At 40.9% G+C, this 19,881-nt stretch overlaps 1 protein-coding gene across 1 annotated transcript in view; it reads right to left on the minus strand.

The window, feature by feature from the left end:
- The window catches only part of LOC134635783 (exostosin-1b-like), a 40,212-nt gene extending 28,718 nt beyond the window's left edge, over nt 1–11,494 (minus strand). Inside the window, exon 1 of the mRNA XM_063485331.1 lies at nt 9,585–11,494. Within this exon, the coding sequence (XP_063341401.1) occupies nt 9,585–10,537 (953 nt within the window). The 5' untranslated portion in view covers nt 10,538–11,494. The remainder of the gene's footprint in view (nt 1–9,584) is intronic.
- Between the last annotated feature and the right edge of the window lie 8,387 nt (nt 11,495–19,881).

The following is a 19,881-nucleotide window of genomic DNA, read 5'->3' on the forward strand; positions in this document are numbered from 1 at the left end:
TGAATTTGAATTGGACAAAGAGTGCAAAAGAGACAGGGAGGGAGAAGGGGAAACTAGTGCAACCATATCAACAAATGTTCAAGTATACAAGACTAGGCCACCAGTCATCACATAATTTGCCATATTTTCACTGTTTTTAATTTAGGTTTCACTCAGTCGTTCAATGATAACTTCAACTTGAACTAACATGCAGTGGCAGTAGTGAATGACTGGTGATGAGATGTTAACAGTACATAAACACAGATTTAGCATTGTCTATATAATAAATATCTGTCACGTTATAGATAGAATAGAGCAGTAGAAAGTCAAAGGACTTTCTGCACAGGGCATTGGCTTGACTAACTGGTGATGCTGAGAGTAAACTCAATCGGTTAGCTCGTGAATCAGTTTGGTAATTTCTATATGACTATTATGTAGAGTAAGAATGTTGGTCACATTATAGCCTGGTAGTGTTTCTTTAAAAGTACCGCACACTGCAGCATGAGTGATTGACTGGAGTTATTTGTCACCAAAAGAAAAAGGTGAATCAGCAGAGATACCGATTCACTGATCTAAGCTGCCAACATTAAGGTGCAACCATACAGCAACACTACACTTGAGTCTATACATATTACATAATATGTATAAGCCAACACTGAACAGGAGGTGGCTATCTTCGATGCAGCTGCCACAAAAAATTCTTGTCAGCCGTCTGCGATCCACTAATAGCCTGGTTAGCCCTGAAGTTGTGCGTTGTTCCTTTTTACATGCCAGGCAATGGCAGCTTTTCATTAACTCCGGGACGGCTAATCAGAACAATTTCAAACTCAACACTGCACTTTGTGAGAGTCACGACTATCTGGTACATGGACACTAGGGTCTGCATGGTTATTACCAAAATCCTAATTATGATTATCTTAGTCATAATTAAATTCCATTTATGTAAAACAATTACTCATTAACAGTAGTAACATCACTGTTATCTTGGTTCAAGCTAAACTAAAATGAGGCAAAAGCTCACCAGTGAAAGGAAAAGAGGTGTACTGGATTTATATCACAAGACAGAATGAGACCATCCTTGCAATAATTAAACCATAACTACCGGTGATCTTGTTTTCATAGTTGTGTCAGGTCATAATAAAAATAAAATTCAATTAATCTAGCCCTAACACACAAATACACACACAATCATAGGATGCATCATCTGTTCAGGAGATAGCCATCACTTCCCGTGAGCTTTCCAAATATAATAAGCAGTTTCTTATTTGTAGCACCTAAAGCAACCTTTATTATCTATTTAGTTGAGCTCATCGCCTCATAAGGCTGGTGGAACCCAAAAGTCAACAAAAGCCTTCGAATTTTTTTATAATAGAGAGTTTATAAGCCAAATGAATCCTCACTACAAATGCCTTGTGGCTGACACAAGGCATATTTTAAACCAACAATCTAGCCAACCTTTTTTCTCGTGATAAAAGAAGTTTACAAAAAAATAAATAAATAAATAAAAAAAATCAGCTTCCAAATATCACCAAAATTTTACATTCAAAGGAGCCAAACTGATGCAGTAAAATGTGGTGGGAAAACTGCAGAGATAAAGATAAAAGGAGAACGGAGGCACAAGCTCAGTGCGTCACACTGACACATTTCCTGCTCTACTGTCTGTCATCACTCTGAAAGATGAAGATCAGCAGACAAAGATATGAGAGTAGTTTTCAATCACAGCATTCAGAAGAGCTCATCTCAGCTCAGTGTTGTCAGTAACTGCTGCTGGTAGCATTTTCCTCAGTGGGATTCTGCATTATGGTATATTTGGAAATGAACAGCCAAGCGGAACAACTAAGCAACAACTGAAATTATACAACTTTTAAGTGAGAAACTGGTAACATAGTTTAACAAGTTATACTGGGAACACAATGTACAAGAGTACTACTGCAAAATGTATTCCAACAACCACTTCAGTGCTGTAATGCACTATACTATTCTCTTGAGAAAAGCTCATAGCTTATATATGGCTATTTGTCTCTATAGTTCAAATACAGTCCATATGTTGGTGTCTGTAAGACTCTGACCTGCTCCACAAAATACACCAAAAATTTCTCACACAAACCTCCCAATCAGAAAAACTGTTTCAAACACTACCACACAATTTTGGAATGGTCAATGTGAGTGTTATTTCTACACCAGTGTCAATCAAAAATAAACATATAATCTGTGTAGTGTGGTTTTGTGGCTCGCCAGCTTCCTTTGCTTCCTGCAGCATCATTCAGCCCTTTATAGCAGGTCCAAATGCTTCGTGGACAATTTCTGACACATGTGCAAGTGTCCCGCCTCCTGTACTCTCTACATATGAACAGACATCCCCACACAACACAATGTCCTGCACTTTCAGCACAAAGCTGTCAAACAGCTTTTCACAGTTATGTACGCATTTTAGCACAAAAGCAATACAATCGGCTACAAGCTTCTCTGAGCAACTCTGACCCTCATTCACCAACAACATTATAAAACTACAATTTTTCAATCCAGCTACAAGCAGATTAAGAGTCCTGACACACCAACCAAACGCTGGCAGCAAAGCACCATTTGGCTGCTGTTAGGTGTCTAGTTTTATGTTTTTGTCTCTGTGTGTGTGTGTGTGTGTGTGTGTGTGTGTGTGTGTGTGTGTGTGTGTGTGTGTGTGTGTGTGTGTGTGTGTGTGTATAAAGTGAGCTTTCCACTGAGGTCTTTAGCTTCTACTGACTTTGTTTAGTGCAATTTTTTTTTATATATATATATATTTGTCTTCTTTACCCAGCAAATGACCCCACCGGCTAAACAGCAATGCAAAGATAACCTACACAGTGCTGTTTGTAACCATCTTTCTCAGAGATCTCAGGCACATTCTACGCTTATACAATATCTACCTCACCGTAGCCATACAGGCTATGGGTCCCTCATATTAGCTGTGAGGCAAAGGACACACATTTGTGTGAGCTTATTAATTTAGGAATGACTCATTAATCTCTTCCATTTTAGCAATGTTTAACTAAAGTTCATTTTGTGACCTATTAACACCACAGCGTAATCTAGCTTTTAGATGTGCTTAGTTAGAAGCACTCTTCACAAATACGACTAAAAAACAAATTCTGAACAAGTACACAGGAGCCAGTGTAGTTGTGGAGGAGAAAAAAAAGAAAAAGAAAAAAAGAAAAACACGTGACCTAATGAGTCGAAATAGTAGACAACATGGTGAAAAGGGGAATTTATAGATAATGTACAGGAACTCAGAAATCGACTTTCCTCCCGCAATAATTATCATTTTCCCCAAGCTCAGTAAAGCCTGCATCAAGTTGGCTCGCAGCCCTCTGCTAGGGGCTTTGGCCAGTACTGAGGATTAAAACCCTGCAAGTCTATAAATACACCTAGCAGAACAACGTCAGCATCCAGCCAGCTATTGCACTCACCTCTCAATGCTGGGTAGCTGGCATGCAGTTTTTTCTTCCTTTCTCACTCTTCTTTTTTTTACTTTCACCACCAGTATTTTAGCCTCTCAGACTGTCACTATTTGTTCTCTTTGTGTTCCCATTTCTCTCTCCCCCCTGAACTTCCTCTCAGCTTGTTTCCCACTCCTCTGTGACTCTCCCCGCATCTTTCACACTGTCCTGCTCATACTCTCGCGCTTGGCAGGGCCTCTTAATTGGAAACAAGCTGTGAGCAGGCTTTCAGTTTGAGGTTAAAATTGCATCTGACCTGCCTCCTGCTGCATCTTCTCTTCTCTCCTTTGGCTGCATTACAAGCTTGTAAACAGTGGCTGAGTGCAGATATGAAAGGAACAATGTGTTGAAGAGGGGAGCAAAAGTTGACTCTCACTGGCTATAAACAGCACAAAAAACCAAACAAAAAACACATCACAGATACACAAGCAAAATTGGGTCCCTGTCTTCATAGTATACTTAGTAAGCCCTTACTAAGTATACTATGAAGACAGGGACAGGCTATATAACAGAAGATTTTTTTTAAAAAAACAAACAAACAAACAACAAAAAACGTCAACAACTCCGCTTTGTTTGTTATTCAAACGAGCTGAGCGTAATCAGGTAGCCAAGAGAAAAAGCGTAACTTGGAGCTAATCCATTGTTTTCAGCAAAAGATCTTTGACAAATAAAAAAAATCCAACAAATCTCCTGACGTGATTTTCTCCATTTACTGTAAGCAGTGCCAAATCATCTTGACAGCCAGTACTGATGTGCACGTCTGCCTCATCAAGAGAACTGCACAAGCAATAATCATCACAGAAGCAAAAGACAGAAAAGGATGCACTTAAATTGTGCATGTGATATGCAGATATGGCACATCAAAACCCCCATATCCACATCAATCAAACTTCTGAAACAAAGTCTGAACTGCAACACAAAAAAATGACATGACCATTACATGGTAATTATGGTGAGAGGCTGCATTTGGTCTGTCACAACTTCCTTGTTGTCAGTGGGAGAGGATAAAAGGGATTTGTTGCACAAAGAGCCACAGCCAGGCACAGAAACTATTACTTCCACCCAGTTAGACCACAGACTGCACTGTCTGACCCATAGAGCTGCATAACAGGATAGTGCAACTCATTCACAATCACACACCAACCTTCACAGAGAGCTCAGCTAACTAAAGATGGGGCAAACGTGCATTAGTCTTCGCGTCTGATTTGTACTTGAACATAATGAGCCGATGCCATGTGGAGCACCTGCATTTATTTAATTATTTAACATGTTAACAAATTGGTTAATGTCTTAAGAAGAGTTTAAAGCCTCCTGTCTGACAAACAGCTGCTTAATCCAGTGAGATATTTTTAAAAGCTCAACCCATTTAACATTTTCCCAATTTGTAACATCCTCCAAGCAGCTTACTCCAGCTAGTGTGTTGTTTACATCCCTGTACAAGACAGAGACATTTTTTCATTTAGAAAGCTGAATCATGACCCAGAAACAAATATTTATCTTCTTGGCAAAAACCTTCCTTAACTACTGCCCCATCTACATCTTTGACTCCATCGAGTCTAACTCATTTGGAAAGCCAGGAATGCCAGAATGGTGTACACAGCAGTTCTAGGTATTATTAATATCTGAAAATAGCTTAGCTTTCAGGGAGTTTTTAAATCATCCCTGTAAAAGAGACTAGAAGTCAAAGAGCAATTAATTAAGACCAGTAGGGTAAGAGAAACAGGAAAAACGTCTTGTTGAAAGCTACCCACAATATGACGTCTGCATGTTCTTTTAAATAAAGTGGATTATTCAGCCTCAAACCAAAGTAGTCAATCAGTAAGGGAATAGCAGAAGTGATTTGATCTGGTACTGGTCATCTCATTACATAACAAGGTGATGAGAAGAAAATCTGGGGAAGGAACAATGTTATACAGATATGTGAAAAAGAAAGTTTTTCAAAGAACTGCATAGATGCCTATGAAAACAAAGTACACCCCATGATTTAGTAGCTTGTAGAGCCACGTTTAGCACTAGCCTGCCGTCTGACAAAGGGGGAATTTTTGCCCACTCGTCTTTACAGTGCTGTTTCAGTTCATTGAGGTTTCCTGGCATTGTTTATGCATAGCTCTCTTAAGGTTCCAACCACAGCATTTCAATCAAGTTGAAGACTGCACTTTGATTGCAGCCATTCTGATAAACCCAATTTTGGCCAAGGTTCAGCCTCATAACTGAACCCTGGAACATTTTGGTTCTCAACTCAATGGCTGCAAGGCGCCAAAGTCCCATTGCAAAACAAGCCCAAATCATCACGCCTCCACCACTCTACTTGACAGTTGGTATGAGGTGTTTGTGCTGATATGCTCCGTTTGGTTTTTGACAAACATGGCACTGTCTCATATGTGCAAAGGACATTATTCCAGAAGTGTAATGGTTCTTTTAGATGCAACTTTGCAAACCTAAGCTGTTTTGTCATGATCTTTTTAGAGAGAACAGGCTTTTTCTTCTAGAAACCCTTCCAGACCTTTTCAGTATTCTTCTAATTATGCTGTCATCAACTTTAACATGGTAACTGAGACCAATAGAGTCAAAGATGTAGCTCTTGGGTTTTTTTGCACTTAATTTGAGCATTGCAAAGTCAGACCTTGGAATTTGCTCGGACAGCGACTGCAGATTGCAGCCTTGTATCGACACACACTTGGATGCTCCAGACCAGTAAACTGCCAAAATGCTTTTATAGACGTGCTCAAGTCAAGTGTCAAGTGCATTTCATTAGCAGCACCTAGCTGCTACTTACACTCTTAAATCCTAATGAAAGCTGCAAAGGTGTGCTTAGCTTTTCACAAGAATGCAGTCTTTCATGTTGACATGATTATATAAAAATTATGTTTGTTTGTTTTTTCAATAAGAACCCAAACAAACCTCTTTTAAAAATGAACATAAAGCTGCAAAATGCACAGTTTTCTCTGCTTTCTCTATAAAATTGAATAATAATGAAACATAAATGATGAAAAACTTTTCCATGCAGGAGTTACTCAAATGTTCTTTTTTTGTCATCAGATTTCATTGAGCTAATGACACAGTTCAGCTGCCATCATTAACCTGTAATATTCTGTCAGACAATCTAGTGATATGAAAATGATGAAATTAATTTTAGCGTTTATCAACTTACCCTAGTTTCCCTGATGTTAATGAGACCAACTGTATTCTGAACTTGAGAGCAAGAGGTGGGAACAAATGGGGTGCAAACAATGTTTTCTGCATTTCTCTAACCACAGGTCTTCTTGGTCACTCTCTTTATGTCAAAAATGTACATGGAAAAAAAAAAAAGACACACATAGCAGCTCACAAACTGCAAGACTCCAATTCTGGAAATTTATTGTGTCAGCTAAGCTGAGAGCAGGTGTGCCTGAAATGTTACAGTTTTTATGTTGCAATAAACAAGACAAAAGTGGAGTCCTGCAGGGTGCAAGCTGTTGGTCTTTCCATGTACATTGTTGACCTAGTTTTGGCCGAGCTCCTTCACCATTTTTTTGATAAGGATATTCATGTATTTTATCTATTTTTTAAGATAAGTTAGAAACAATTTTAATTCAATTGTTAGTAATATCAGGCATTTATGTAGATTCATTCACGGCTCACAAACCCAGCAGCCAGCCAGCGAGCCATAGCAGTCATGCTGCAGCATGATACAGTGCAAAGTTAAGGCGAACAGGTCTATAAACGATGACAACACAAGGTTTGGTGAGACTACACAATCTGCCAGTTCTGCTCTGTGCAGGCACTGCATAGAGGTTACTCTGCCTTAGAGACAAGATTCACAAAAGCTGCCTCACAGACATCAATGTGAAGGAAAAATAAAACGACAACCAGCAGTGATGCCTTTAATCTATGACAGCTGATCTGATCACCAAACAGCAATCGTCTAAAAAGACCAGATTACATCCTGTTTGAGATGTAGCCGACACCCAAGGCTACTTTATTATGCATTTTGGGTTTTGGCTAACTGGACCTAAATCTGACCATGATCAACTGACCTAAGTCCATGCATGCACCAGGGAAGAAAAATAACACCCACATATGTTCTTTTCTTCAGTAAACTGCAGTGTCTGATCCTCACTATTTAAACCTGCAGGGTTGAATTTTTGTCTTTCCCTTTTTGCAGTGAAAATAATTACATAACAAAAAGCAAAAAACTACCTCAGTGGTGACCCATGTTTTCCCTTGCTGTTGATCGCTTTCCATTTTACATGACAAGATTTTTTATTTATTTATTTATTTTAAATGCGAAATGTTGGAAACTTCTCTTGAAACACTTCTTAGGTGTTTTAGCCATACTCCTAGCTGCTGTAGCATACCCTGTCACTGTGAAGTATTCAGATAGATGACTTTAAAATAAAGCAAAGATATTTACTTGTTTATATTTGTTTGATAATAAATATAGAAACACCAGCTTAAAGGTAAGGAACTTTTAAAGACTCAATGTTAGGCAGCTGCCAGGGCAAAGTAACCCTAGTGTTAGTATATGTTTTTTGTCAAATATTACAGAATTGTGCATTGGACTTAGCACCAAGCTAAAGCTTGTTAACTGAGGAGGTACCGAACACACTTTAACCATGCAATGCAGCTAAGAAGCCAAGGGCAAGAGATACTCCAAGCCCATTTCACCCCCAGTGTACTTAATGACAGGAGGATTAATTTTTCCTTTGGGTTATAGCTCTGATGCCACCCATCTCACTGTGTAAAAGCACACCCTGGCAGCACTTGGCATCAAGCACTGAGCTGGTAAATCGTGGCAGAGCAGATAGTTTAAGTCTATAGTCTGATATGAGGATTATTATTTTTATTGGCTGGGTGTGTAGAAGAGCTTTGGTGTTATTTTCCGACCAAGTCAAACATTAAAGGTGAATCCTGTGAGGTTTAATGGTAAACAAATGAGATCCAAGAAAACCCCTCAGTCATATTGTTGGAGCAGCCAGGTTTCAGAGCCGATTCCTTCACAAACTATAGAAAGGAGGATCCCCCAAACAAGCAACTCACACCAACAAAGAGTTGAACCCCAAACAACGTCAGGGGTCACGCAGGACACGGGTTGGGGCCAGGGCATTCCTGGCTGATGCAGTTGGGTTTGTCTGGGAAATGACTGAGCAAACAGAGACCAGAGTGGCTTCCCCTTGCTGGCACCAGCGCTTTGTCCCTACTAATCCACTCCAAAGAGCCACAGTCAAACACCCAGCGCCATACAGTCACCAATAACAACATAGCATGGTCTGAGGGGACACGAAATGAATCCCACTGGCCAAAGCTGGGAGACAGACGCCAGTTTACTCATCACATTTGAGTACAGAATACAGTGTGGCTTAGTTGTGGGACCGGGCAAACCGATCTGAGTACAAGGTAGAGACTAGTTACACTGAGTATTATGTGCCTGTTTCATTATAAAACTTTTCTTTGTGTGTCATGTAGAGAGCATGACATCTGTCAGACACTATCAGGAAAGTCAGAGGACCAGTTATCAAGAAAAATAATAACAAATCCTAGATCAATGGGAATATCTCCTGAATACAGCAGTTCTTGTGTTTGACATTAAAGCTACTTATCTGTGCCTCGTGATGCATAACTTAGTAAATAAAATTATATGGCATAAAGAATATTTAAAAGTGGCATATCAACATTGTTCAGTAAAAGCTTGATGTAGAGAAACTATTTGTGTAGAAATGAGCAGTAATAAAATTAAGGAACTCTGGACAGATTTCAAACCATGCCAACATTTGGACATTAGATGCACTTAATGTAATGACACCTTATCTTTTTGACAGCCCAGGCTTGGGTCTCCTTACTTAACAATAGGAATAGTCTTAATTTATACAACACTGGGAAATTCAACAAGAAATATCACTGGTATTTGCCAATTTTATTTACAACTCAATGAGCTGACCGGACACAAACCTGAAAATAAAAGTTTCAGTCAGGAGCAAACAAGTGTGCTGGCAAAACCTTTAACACATGATACCACCTGGTTTGTCATTATTACAGTCACACATACAAGCTTCACTCAACTAGTTAAAAACACCATACTGACAAAAATTAGTGGCAAGACAGACGTAGACTCTTGCAGTACTGCTAACCGGAAGATAGTTGTAAAGTACTTACTTGTCATATTCTGCATTGTCTTTGTCACAGCGTGCATCCTTGTGCTTCTGCCAGTCCTTCCCATGCTTACAGGTGGTGAGGAGGACTACATCCTCTGAGTTATGAATATGATATAAAGCATTCCTAGTGTCGGAACCTATTCCAGTTAGGTACCTTTTCCCCTTAAAAACAAGCATGTACTTTCTATAAGGGGGGATTGTGTTGTATTTCAGATAGCCCTTTTCCCCACCTGTCCTTGGGTGGTCTTTGGAGAAAAGAGGGATTGAAACGTCAAAGTCAGGCCGAAAGTTCTCTGTGCTGATGCTGGCTTTGGCCAACATGGCAAGGCCAATGTCAAAGCCAAGGTCCTCTGTGTAGTCCGGCCACGTGCCAGAATATAAATTAAAGATGATGTGGTTTTTGCCTCCATTCCACAGAGGGAGGCTCTGGATTTTTGCTTTCAGGTTGTGTACATACTGGGGAGAGAGCTGGTCCCGGTCTAGAGTGTCCAAACTCAGGACAAACAGGCATGCCTGCCCTGGGTCAGATGTGTAGAACCTGGAGCCTTCGATAGAGGACAAGATGTTCTGATAACTCTCTGAAAGTTTTTCCCCTTTCTGTTGGGGGTATACGTAAACTTTAAAGCCATTCCTCTCACACAGTGAGAAGTCAAAGCAGGACTCCATTCTGCAGCGTTTTCCCGTGTAAAGGCCCGAGTTAGTGTCCCTCTTCTGCCTGGGAGATATGTGTTCAGTGAGATCATCGCTACGGTCCTGCTCCCAGGAGCTGAAAGGCTGCAGGTACCCCGACATGTGACGCCATCGCGCCCCGGGGCCATAACCGGAGAGTCTGCGGTCATGAGGCCGGCCGGGACCCCGTCTGGATAGGGGGACTTGTATCCCCCCTAAACAAAACAACAGTATGAGACACGCGCCGGTGGAGAACAGGATTAAGTAGCGTTTTTTGGCCTGCATGTGTCCTACAGTTTGGGATGAGATATGCGGCACTGAATCCAAGAAGTCCCAAAGTTTTGGTTTCACCACCTCCAGCGGGAGCGTTCCGCCATCTTCCCCCGGGCTGCAAGGGCTGTGCGTTCACGTCTCCCTCCTTCTGCTTCAGATGCCTTTCACAAGTCCGGGAACTGATCCAACGCATGTGGGCGATTTATAAAGTTCATCCACCTCGTCTCCTCGTCAATAGTGGTATCGACTAGCTGACAGCAGGTTTTCCTATAGAGGAGAGTGACCCGGTGCTCTCAAATTCGGGCATCTCAAGACGCACCCTAGTTGCCTCTGTGTAATGCCACCTTCACTAAGCCATGTGCCATCGTTGTCACACAGAGTGTTGATTTCAAGTCAGCGACAAACAAACACAGCACCGCACAAAGTACAAACTTAACGTTAAAGCTGCGATGTATTTCCGACTTGTTGCCTGGACAGCTACAACTATTGTCCCTACTGGAAATTAAGAGCCGAGCGGCCACTTGAGCTCTGGACATTTACACATACCTACACTTCGAGACACTGCCACAGTTCCCTCACAAACTGCACACAAAGATACGAGTATCGGTGTGGCTGTTAAATCTACACGGCGCATTGCTCCAGACTACAATGCTAGCTAGCCGGCTAACTAACTAGCTAGTTTCTGAAAACATTCCCGGTTAGCCTGTTAGCTCAGCGAGCTTCAACGCTGGTTGGAAGTACAGGCAACCAGAGACTCTACCCTCTACCTTTAAAAATAACACGTCTCTCCATTCAGCTCATTCTTCTCTCTTGTCGTCAAATCCACAGATTCGTTCCTCCGCGAATTTCTCGAGTAGTGTAAAGTATTCAAGTGGTGTTTCTCTCTCTTTCTCTCATACACACATACACAATAACAGGAGTGCAGCAGAGACTGCAAGCCAAGCAGAGGAGCACGGCCGTCCCACTAGGACGACTGCTGATGGTGCTGTGACGTCCTTCCACGGCGCACGGTGCGTTACCATTGGCTCCTGTCACACCCGAGGCGGGCGGGGCTTTCCTCTTGCACCCATTCACATCTAGGGAAAAAAAGACAAATCAAGGAAAGACAAGATTTCTGTTTAGAGTTTCCAAGAAAAAAATGGAGTGGGCTTAAAATTGTGGTTTGACTATTTAACCATATGATGGTGTATGGGTTGTCAGTTATATAGACATAGAGAACGAAAGTCCTTTAACTTAAACTGAGACTTGCTGGGCACACACTAAGTAGTTCAGAAGTCGAGATTTTGTTTTCGGTGTTTTCTTTTTTTCCATTAATGCTGACTTTAATGGGTAAAAATTAAATTAAATGTTATTTACCAAATCACAAACAACAGTCACCTCAAGGTGCTTTATATTGTAAAGGCCCTACAATAACAGTACATACAGGTCCTTCTCAAAAAATTAGCATATTGTGATAAAGTTCATTATTTCCTGTAATGTACTGATAAACATTAGACTTTCATATATTTTAGATTCATTACACACAACTGAAGTAGTTCAAGCCTTTCATTGTTTTAATATTGATGATTTTGGCATACATAACTCATGAAAACCCAAAATTCCTGTCTCAAAAAATTAGCATGTCATGAAAAGGTTCTCTAAACAAGCTATTAACCTAACCATCTGAATCATCGAATTAACTCTAAACACCTGCAAAAGATTCCTGAGGCTTTTAAAAACTCCCAGCCTGATTCATTACTCAAAAGTGCAATCATGGGTAACACTGCCGACCTGACTGCTGTCCAGAAGGCCATCATTGACACCCTCAAGCAATAGGGTAAGACACAGAAAGAAATTTCTGAACGAATAGCTGTTCCCAGAGTGCTGTATCAAGGCACCTCAGTGGGAAGTCTGTGGGAAGGAAAAAGTGTGGCAGAAAACGCTGCACAACGAGAAGAGGTGACTGGACCCTGAGGAAGATTGTGGAGAAGAACCGATTCCAGACCTTGGGGGACCTGCGGAAGAAGTGGACTGAGTCTGGAGTAGCAACATCCAGAGCCACCGTGTACAGGCGTGTGCAGGAAATGGGCTACAGGTGCCGCATTCCCCAGGTCAAGCAACTTTTGAACCAAAAACAGCGGCAGAAGCGCCTGACCTGGGCTACAGAGAAGCAGCACTGGACTGTTGCTCAGTGGTCCAAAGTACTTTTTTTGGATGAAAGCAACTTTTGCATGTCATTCGGAAATCAAGGTGCCAGAGTCTGGAGGAAGACTGGGGAGAGGGAAATGCCAAAATGCCCGAAGTCCAGTGTCAAGTACCCACAGTCAGTGATGGTCTGGGGTGCCATGTCAGCTGCCGGTGTTGGTCCACTGTGTTTTATCAAGGGCAGGGTCAATGCAGCTAGCTATCAGGAGATTTTGGAGCACTTCATGCTTCCATCTGCTGAAAAGCTTTATGGAGATGAAGATTTCATTTTTCAGCACGACCTGGCACCTGCTCACAGTGCCAAAACCACTGGTAAATGGTTTACTGACCATGGTATTACTGTGCTCAATTGGCCTGCCAACTCTCCTGACCTGAACCCCATAGAGAATCTGTGGGATATTGTGAAGAGAAAGTTGAGAGACGCAAGACCCAACACTCTGGATGAGCTTAAGGCCGCTATCGAAGCATCCTGGGCCTCCATAACACCTCAGCAGTGCCACAGGCTGATTGCCTCCATGCCACGCCGCATTGAAGCAGTCATTTCTGCAAAAGGATTCCCCACCAAGTATTGAGTGCATAACTGAACATAATTATTTGAAGGTTGACTTTTTTTGTATTAAAAACACTTTTCTTTTATTGGTCAGATAAAATATGCTAATTTTTTGAGATAGGAATTTTGGTTTTTCACGAGTTATGTATGCCAAAATCATCAATATTAAAACAATGAAAGGCTTGAACTACTTCAGTTGTGTGTAATGAATCTAAAATATATGAAAGTCTAATGTTTATCAGTACATTACAGGAAATAATGAACTTTATCACAATATGCTAATTTTTTGAGAAGGACCTGTACAATAAATAACTGTATTTGTCATCCAAAATTAATTCAGAGCTAATATCATCAATATAACTAATACTTGCACCTCAACAGACTCATGAAGGTACTGGTCATAAAGATGCAGGATGTAGGAACTATATTGTATGGCTCATACAAGTATTTGCAGTTGTGTTTCAGTTTACAATAGATGATTATTCAGGAGATGCATCACTACCCTCTATTATACACTCTCCATCAATGACAATGAGTCAGACAGAGGGCTGATGGACTTTAACAAAGAAAGTTTGGTAGATGGACTAGTTCCTGTGGATCACTATTCTTCTCTACTTCACCACTCAAAGGACTTTATACAACATGCCTCATTCACCTGTTTTTTCTATGCCCACGTGCTTTCTATCTGACATTATTTATTATTTATTTTATATTTTTTACATTATTTACATTTGATCTTTTATATTGTGTACATTGTCTATTGATTTTATTGTTTATTTTAATATTTGTGTACAGCGCTTTGTGATTGTCTGTCTGTGAAAAGCGCTTAATAAATAAAGTTTACTTACTTACTTACTTACTTACTTACATTCACACTCACTCACACTCTGTTGAACCCATCAGAGAGAAACTTGAGTTTCAGGGTTGTGTTTAAGGATACTTTGGCATGCAGACTGGAGCAGCCAAGGACTGATCCACCAGCTTTCCAAATAGTAGATTACCTTCCTGAGCTGCAGCCTTTGGTGGCAATGGGTCTCTGTATTAACAACGTTGATTAACAAAATGATTTAACACTTGAAAATACCATAAAGGAGCATGTCTGCATTTTGGATTCCCAACCCCATCGATGCTGTCTGCTGGACAGTTCCGGTGCATGCACTGGTCCTGCAGAAGTGTCGTTGAGCAAAACATAGGATTCCGGGATCACACCAGTGCTTTGAGTAGAACACTGATCCCACTGTTGAGTGATAAATAACAAGACAAATCCATCATTTTGGAGCCTGCAGACAAATGGAAAGTCATGCAAAAGGTTGAAAGTAGAATAGAGTTTGGCCTGAGAGGAACTGCAGCACTAAATGAGGACCAGCAGGACAATGGCACTGTGATGCGTTACTCAGGTCTTTTCTGGCATGTAGTATGCCATAATGTGTTTTCACAGCTGCTGTGGACTGAAAGACTAGAAGTGATTTTGCAGAAGCGGGGAAAGAGCAAGGAGGAATGTGAAGCTGCGTTCCTCAGGAGCTGTGGACCAGCTATCTGCACTGCCTCGGTTCCCCATGGACCACTGATCAAAGACACGGAGTGATACAAAGGCCACCTCCTCCCTTCCTCTTTGTCTCTTGTCTTTCTGTCCCACTCAACCCACTCCTGCCTCCCCCCTCTCTTCATTATCCCTTCCTCCTGCTGCATTCCTTCCATCCCTCCTGTCTTTCATCCCCTTTTTACTGATTTCCAAGAGGGGGTGGCGCCGATGACTGATGTGAACACATAGATGTTCCTCTGCTGTTGCTGTTAAGATCATCAGCTGTGCCTTGTGTATAAGTCACTGAATTTTAATTCCAACTCTTTTATGTGGTCCATCCATGTGGAATTGTGACAACCCCTTACTTTAAAGTCTAGAAAAAATATTGGGACTTGCAGTGGGCTTATTTGGTTGCCTCACTTCAAAACCAATAAGATGACAGAGTAAAGACAAATCAGCAGAATATACAGGCAATTGGACTCCAGCAAGGGGGGAAAAAGGAGAAAAAGCATAAAAAAAACAATGAGGTTTTGCTTTTGTCTAACTATAATCCGCAGCTTAATGAGAATGTGGAGATGCTGTCTCCCTGCTGTTGCATTGTGTTTGCTGAACTGAGCACTGGCCAGATTTAGAGCAGCAGGGTGACTGAGCCAGAGCAGCACTCCCACTGTGTAATACACGCAACCATGCCAATATCTAATTTGGATGCACCCAGGTCAGCATAGTTTTCCCAGCCAGGCCGCGACTCAGCCAGCCAGCAGCCAAATGGAGATTTATTACTTCCTTCTGAGTACATTTTGAGGTCATTAATTTGCTGTTTGTTAATCACCGCAATACAACTGCAGTTTTGTTATCAAAATTCCACTCCCTTCGAAAATCTGTCAGAGCCATTCGGTGTGCTTGGCTACACACATGCATGCTTATGTGTGGTTGTGTAAATGCGGCATGCGTCCGTTCCTCTTTCATGTGCAGTTTAAGTGCACAGCCTTGGATGTGATAATTTAATTTCCCCTCCTCAGTCAGACTAACAGCCTTGGTGAGGAGCCTCATACATCTGTGTTGACACTGAAAGGCATGAATCGCACCTGAGCCTATCAAGACAGAGAGTGAAATGAAGGGTTCATGGGAGACGTTTCTATGTCTTACATGTGCAGACAAGGATTAAAGTAGAGGGCTCTTTTTTGTGCATCTGCCACCTTTTTCTCTAGTGGGAACAGGTTGTATTATTGGATTAGTTTAGTAGTCTTTAACAGTTTAATAATGTATAAAATAGCTTTTGTGAAAGGAAAAGTTCAATATTTTGGGAAAATAACAAATGTCACCACAGACAGACTTGCTTATATTATTAAAGGGAAGGTGGGTCCACAAAATCAATAGGAAGCATCCACCAGGAACAATGATTGTCTGCAGTACTGGATTGTAAGCTATTCAATAACTCTGGAGGTATCATGGAACTGATCAAAGTGGTAACGCACCAACAAATTAACATTGCAATGCTGTGCGTGGTCACAAAAATATCCCAAGAATCATAATCAGTACCTTGTGATTTTATTGAATCTCATTACAAGAAGCTTAGCATAAAGAGGCCACTGCTGCAGGTGAGCTCTGCCTTTAAAAGTCTGCACCTGTTCCCAGCATTCATATCTGTGATGTGCTACAGTCACAAGGACCTGTCACATAAATTTGAGAGGCAACTTCAAAGTGTTTTCACCCCGTCATGACCCAGATCATTCAGAGTGAAAAATCATGACGTGTTAAAGGATCAGTGTTCTGTCGCTTCTTGCTAATCAACAAGAGTGGAGAAGAATGATTGAACTAGAAAGGGATTCAGGATATTTGTTGAATTCTTTTTTCTTTAAAGTTGCATCAATTCGTTTTGTGGAAGTATTTATTAGTTGAACAGTAGTTTGCAAAAGTCTTGACTTACCCCTCATTTTAAAAATATATTATTTCTTCTACAGACTTTCTTCTTCGGTTTTAAGTTTAAAGTAGTCTTGAGCAATAGTTCTCTGTCGAGCCTAAAATCATGTCAGGCTGATATTGGTCAGTATGGACATTGTGATAGCTGAAGGATAAAGCTAGCCATACCAAATGCTTTTTTTACTTTTTAACAATTGTACAAACTCTGTGTTACTTACTTACTGTATTTCCTTGCCCTATTTCACATATTCCTGCATCTATTTTTTTATTCTCCTGGCAAAATGACAAGAAATGTGACGTAGCTCAAAATGTTTGGACAGTACTGTAAAATATATATTACATTTAAAGATTAAACTTAAAAGGAGCAGCGATATTTGTGAATCACTATCAACAAACTGTTATTCCTGTGGCTGTGTTAGAAATAAACTTGATTATAATGACTGCAATAGACGATTACCATCAAACATCACCCTCTGTTTCCTTCTCTTCTGTTTGTATTTAAAGGAAAAAATAACAACATAAAACCGCATTTAAATGAGAAGAACAAAAAAAGCACAATGTGCTCAATGTGCACGACAGAGTGTGTGTGTTGGGACATCTCAATCACAGAGCAGGGATCAGGTTCAATTACACATGCAATAACTTTTAGGTCTCCATAGGCCTAGAAACCATTTATATGCTAATAAGTATGACAGCAGTAATGACTTGCAATAAAAAGACATCTGCTGCTTGATCGAATCTGATATTAGAGCATTACCACAATCAGCCTTTGCTATTTGTCTTGAAACCACTTGTTAGCCTCGTAACTCCATGTGGGAAGTGTTTTGGCATCTAGAGTTAGTGATGTAATAACCCTTGTCCTGGCAGTTTTGTGCCTTTCTGCAGTGTGTGTCGGTGTTGTATTTGTGTGTCCACTTGCGTGCACTTAGGGAAAATTGAAACTGGTTGAGTAAGTGTCAATCATGTGAGCCAAAATTTCAACAGGGGCTATAAAATATGTAAAAACCCACTGGCATATCAGCGCAAAGATCCTTTTCTTCTTCTTTTTTATTTTGATCAGTATGCTCTGCAGAACCAATCCTACTGGAGTCCGGTCTTGAGTCTGATGTATCTTCATGGGAAAACTTCAAAGAGTCAACTCATTTTTGCTCTCATCAATCATCTGGTATCAGTCTTTACAGTATCAAAAGAAACAACAACAAAGTTAATCCCATAAATGTTACTAAATGCCAACCATATATGGCAGCTAATTTGAACCCTAATTAGATTTCATACATGACGGATAGAAAGAGTGAGGCACAGTATGCATCCTGTCTGCAAAAGTCCAATAAGAGAAGCCTGCTGCATGCAGCTCTCACTTCAAGGGCCTGAAACAAGATCAATGAAGAAGAATAGCAGTGGGACTGGACTACAAATTGAGCAGCTTTAATCACCTCGCACAGTTCACAGCGGTGTGAAAGTTCCAGCCATGAAAAGGTTTAATCACTAGTCAAGCTGAATAGAGTCAACTTGCTGTTAATAAAGGGCGCATGGGGCCTGAGGGGGACACATGCATGTGTGTGTATGTGTGTGTGTGTGTGTGGACTAATGCATCAAGTCACACACATGCTCACACCCATGCACGTCCTTGTGTTAGTGCACCCAGACCAGACATTACCCTCCTATAGCTGCTGAATACTGATAATAAAACCTCCAGTTTATAAATCTCAGAGTCGCTGTTTCTGAAAAATATTCAAAATTTGAAATTCGGCAAGTTAGTTAACACATGAAGCAGGTCACTGTCAGCCAATTGAGTGGCTTTACTTACAGAGAAGAATTACTTAACCTTACTGTCGATGGTCGCTGGCTGCTCAGGGGAGAGAGAGCGAGATCTGTCAATGCTCTTAATGGGCCTAGAAATGAGGGCTATTTAGTCATTCTCCTGTCGATGTTTAAATGAATATTCAATATGTGTAATATTACTCCCTGGGATAAAATTGCAGCCTTTTTTTCCCTCTGTACACATTTGTCTAATATTTTTAGAATTAAAGCAGTTCTTCAGTGAGATCCCAGAAAGACCAATCAAGATAACAAGCACAGGAAAGCCTCAAGGCCCCTGAAGGTTAATGAAGAAGGTGTGTAATAAGAGACCTCATTAGTGAAAACCTTTCATGATGCTTCCCGGGAAACCCATATAGCTGACCCAGGTGCTACTGAGAATGTGACCTTGGTGTGATGGTAAACAGGTAATGAATCCATCGGCTGCAGGGACACAGCGTGTAGCATGTGGACAGCTGGGTCAATGAAGAGGCAAGCAGTGAATCTAAATTGCATCGGTCTCTGTCAGGGTTTCTCTCATCCCCGCTATAAAACGCTTTGGAATAATGCTACTCCAGTGGCTGGGCGAGAAAGGGAGCACATTAGGCATAGCTCTCTTTTGCCATATGTTACACCCTGTGTCCCATTTCCTTGTCAGTCACTACTCTGCACTAATGATGAAACTTAAAACCATTAAGGGCAATCTGTAAAAACAGCCTGAGACAGAGAGTCTTTTGTATCTCAGAGATAAGATGAGGTTAAGATGATAAAGCAATTTTGCAGGAAAAGACTGACAGCCCTTGCACCACGTTGGAATTTAATTATGGGGGGGACACGCTGTACAGTCTGCTGTGGCACACAAAGACATCAAATGGCTCGTGATTGAGATGAAACCTTGTTCTCGTCACACAGAGAGGTGGCAGGTCAAACAAACAGCTCTCACCATCTGAATGCTATTAACCTCTGGCTCACACTGCTTTGAGGGAAGGGCCTGCCAGCGTGTTAGACTTATCGGCAATAAAGCTCCAATTCAATCAGAGTTTTGAAGGAAAAATGAAGGCTTGTACTAATTCATCCATGGTGGCCATGTGCTGGTCATAGAAACTTTTTTTTTATTTTTAAAAAATGTATTTATTTTTTAATCCAAGTTGGGAACATGCAAAAATAATGCTTCAGGCAAATATATTTTCATGCATCAGTAGTTAGAGAAAGGTCTGTTTCAGACGCCTGCAAGAAAACACTTTTTTTTAGGGGGTGATATTTGTCTACTGCAAACCATATTTTGAATTTCTTCCCTGTGGATTTAATTTCAGTTTAGATCCTATCCCTATGGAGCAAGAAACCTGCACACAGTCTGGTCCTGAGTGTGTGGTGCAGCAGCAG

The sequence above is a fragment of the Pelmatolapia mariae genome, linkage group LG10_11, assembly GCF_036321145.2.
Source record: "Pelmatolapia mariae isolate MD_Pm_ZW linkage group LG10_11, Pm_UMD_F_2, whole genome shotgun sequence".
Lineage (NCBI taxonomy): Eukaryota > Metazoa > Chordata > Actinopteri > Cichliformes > Cichlidae > Pelmatolapia > Pelmatolapia mariae.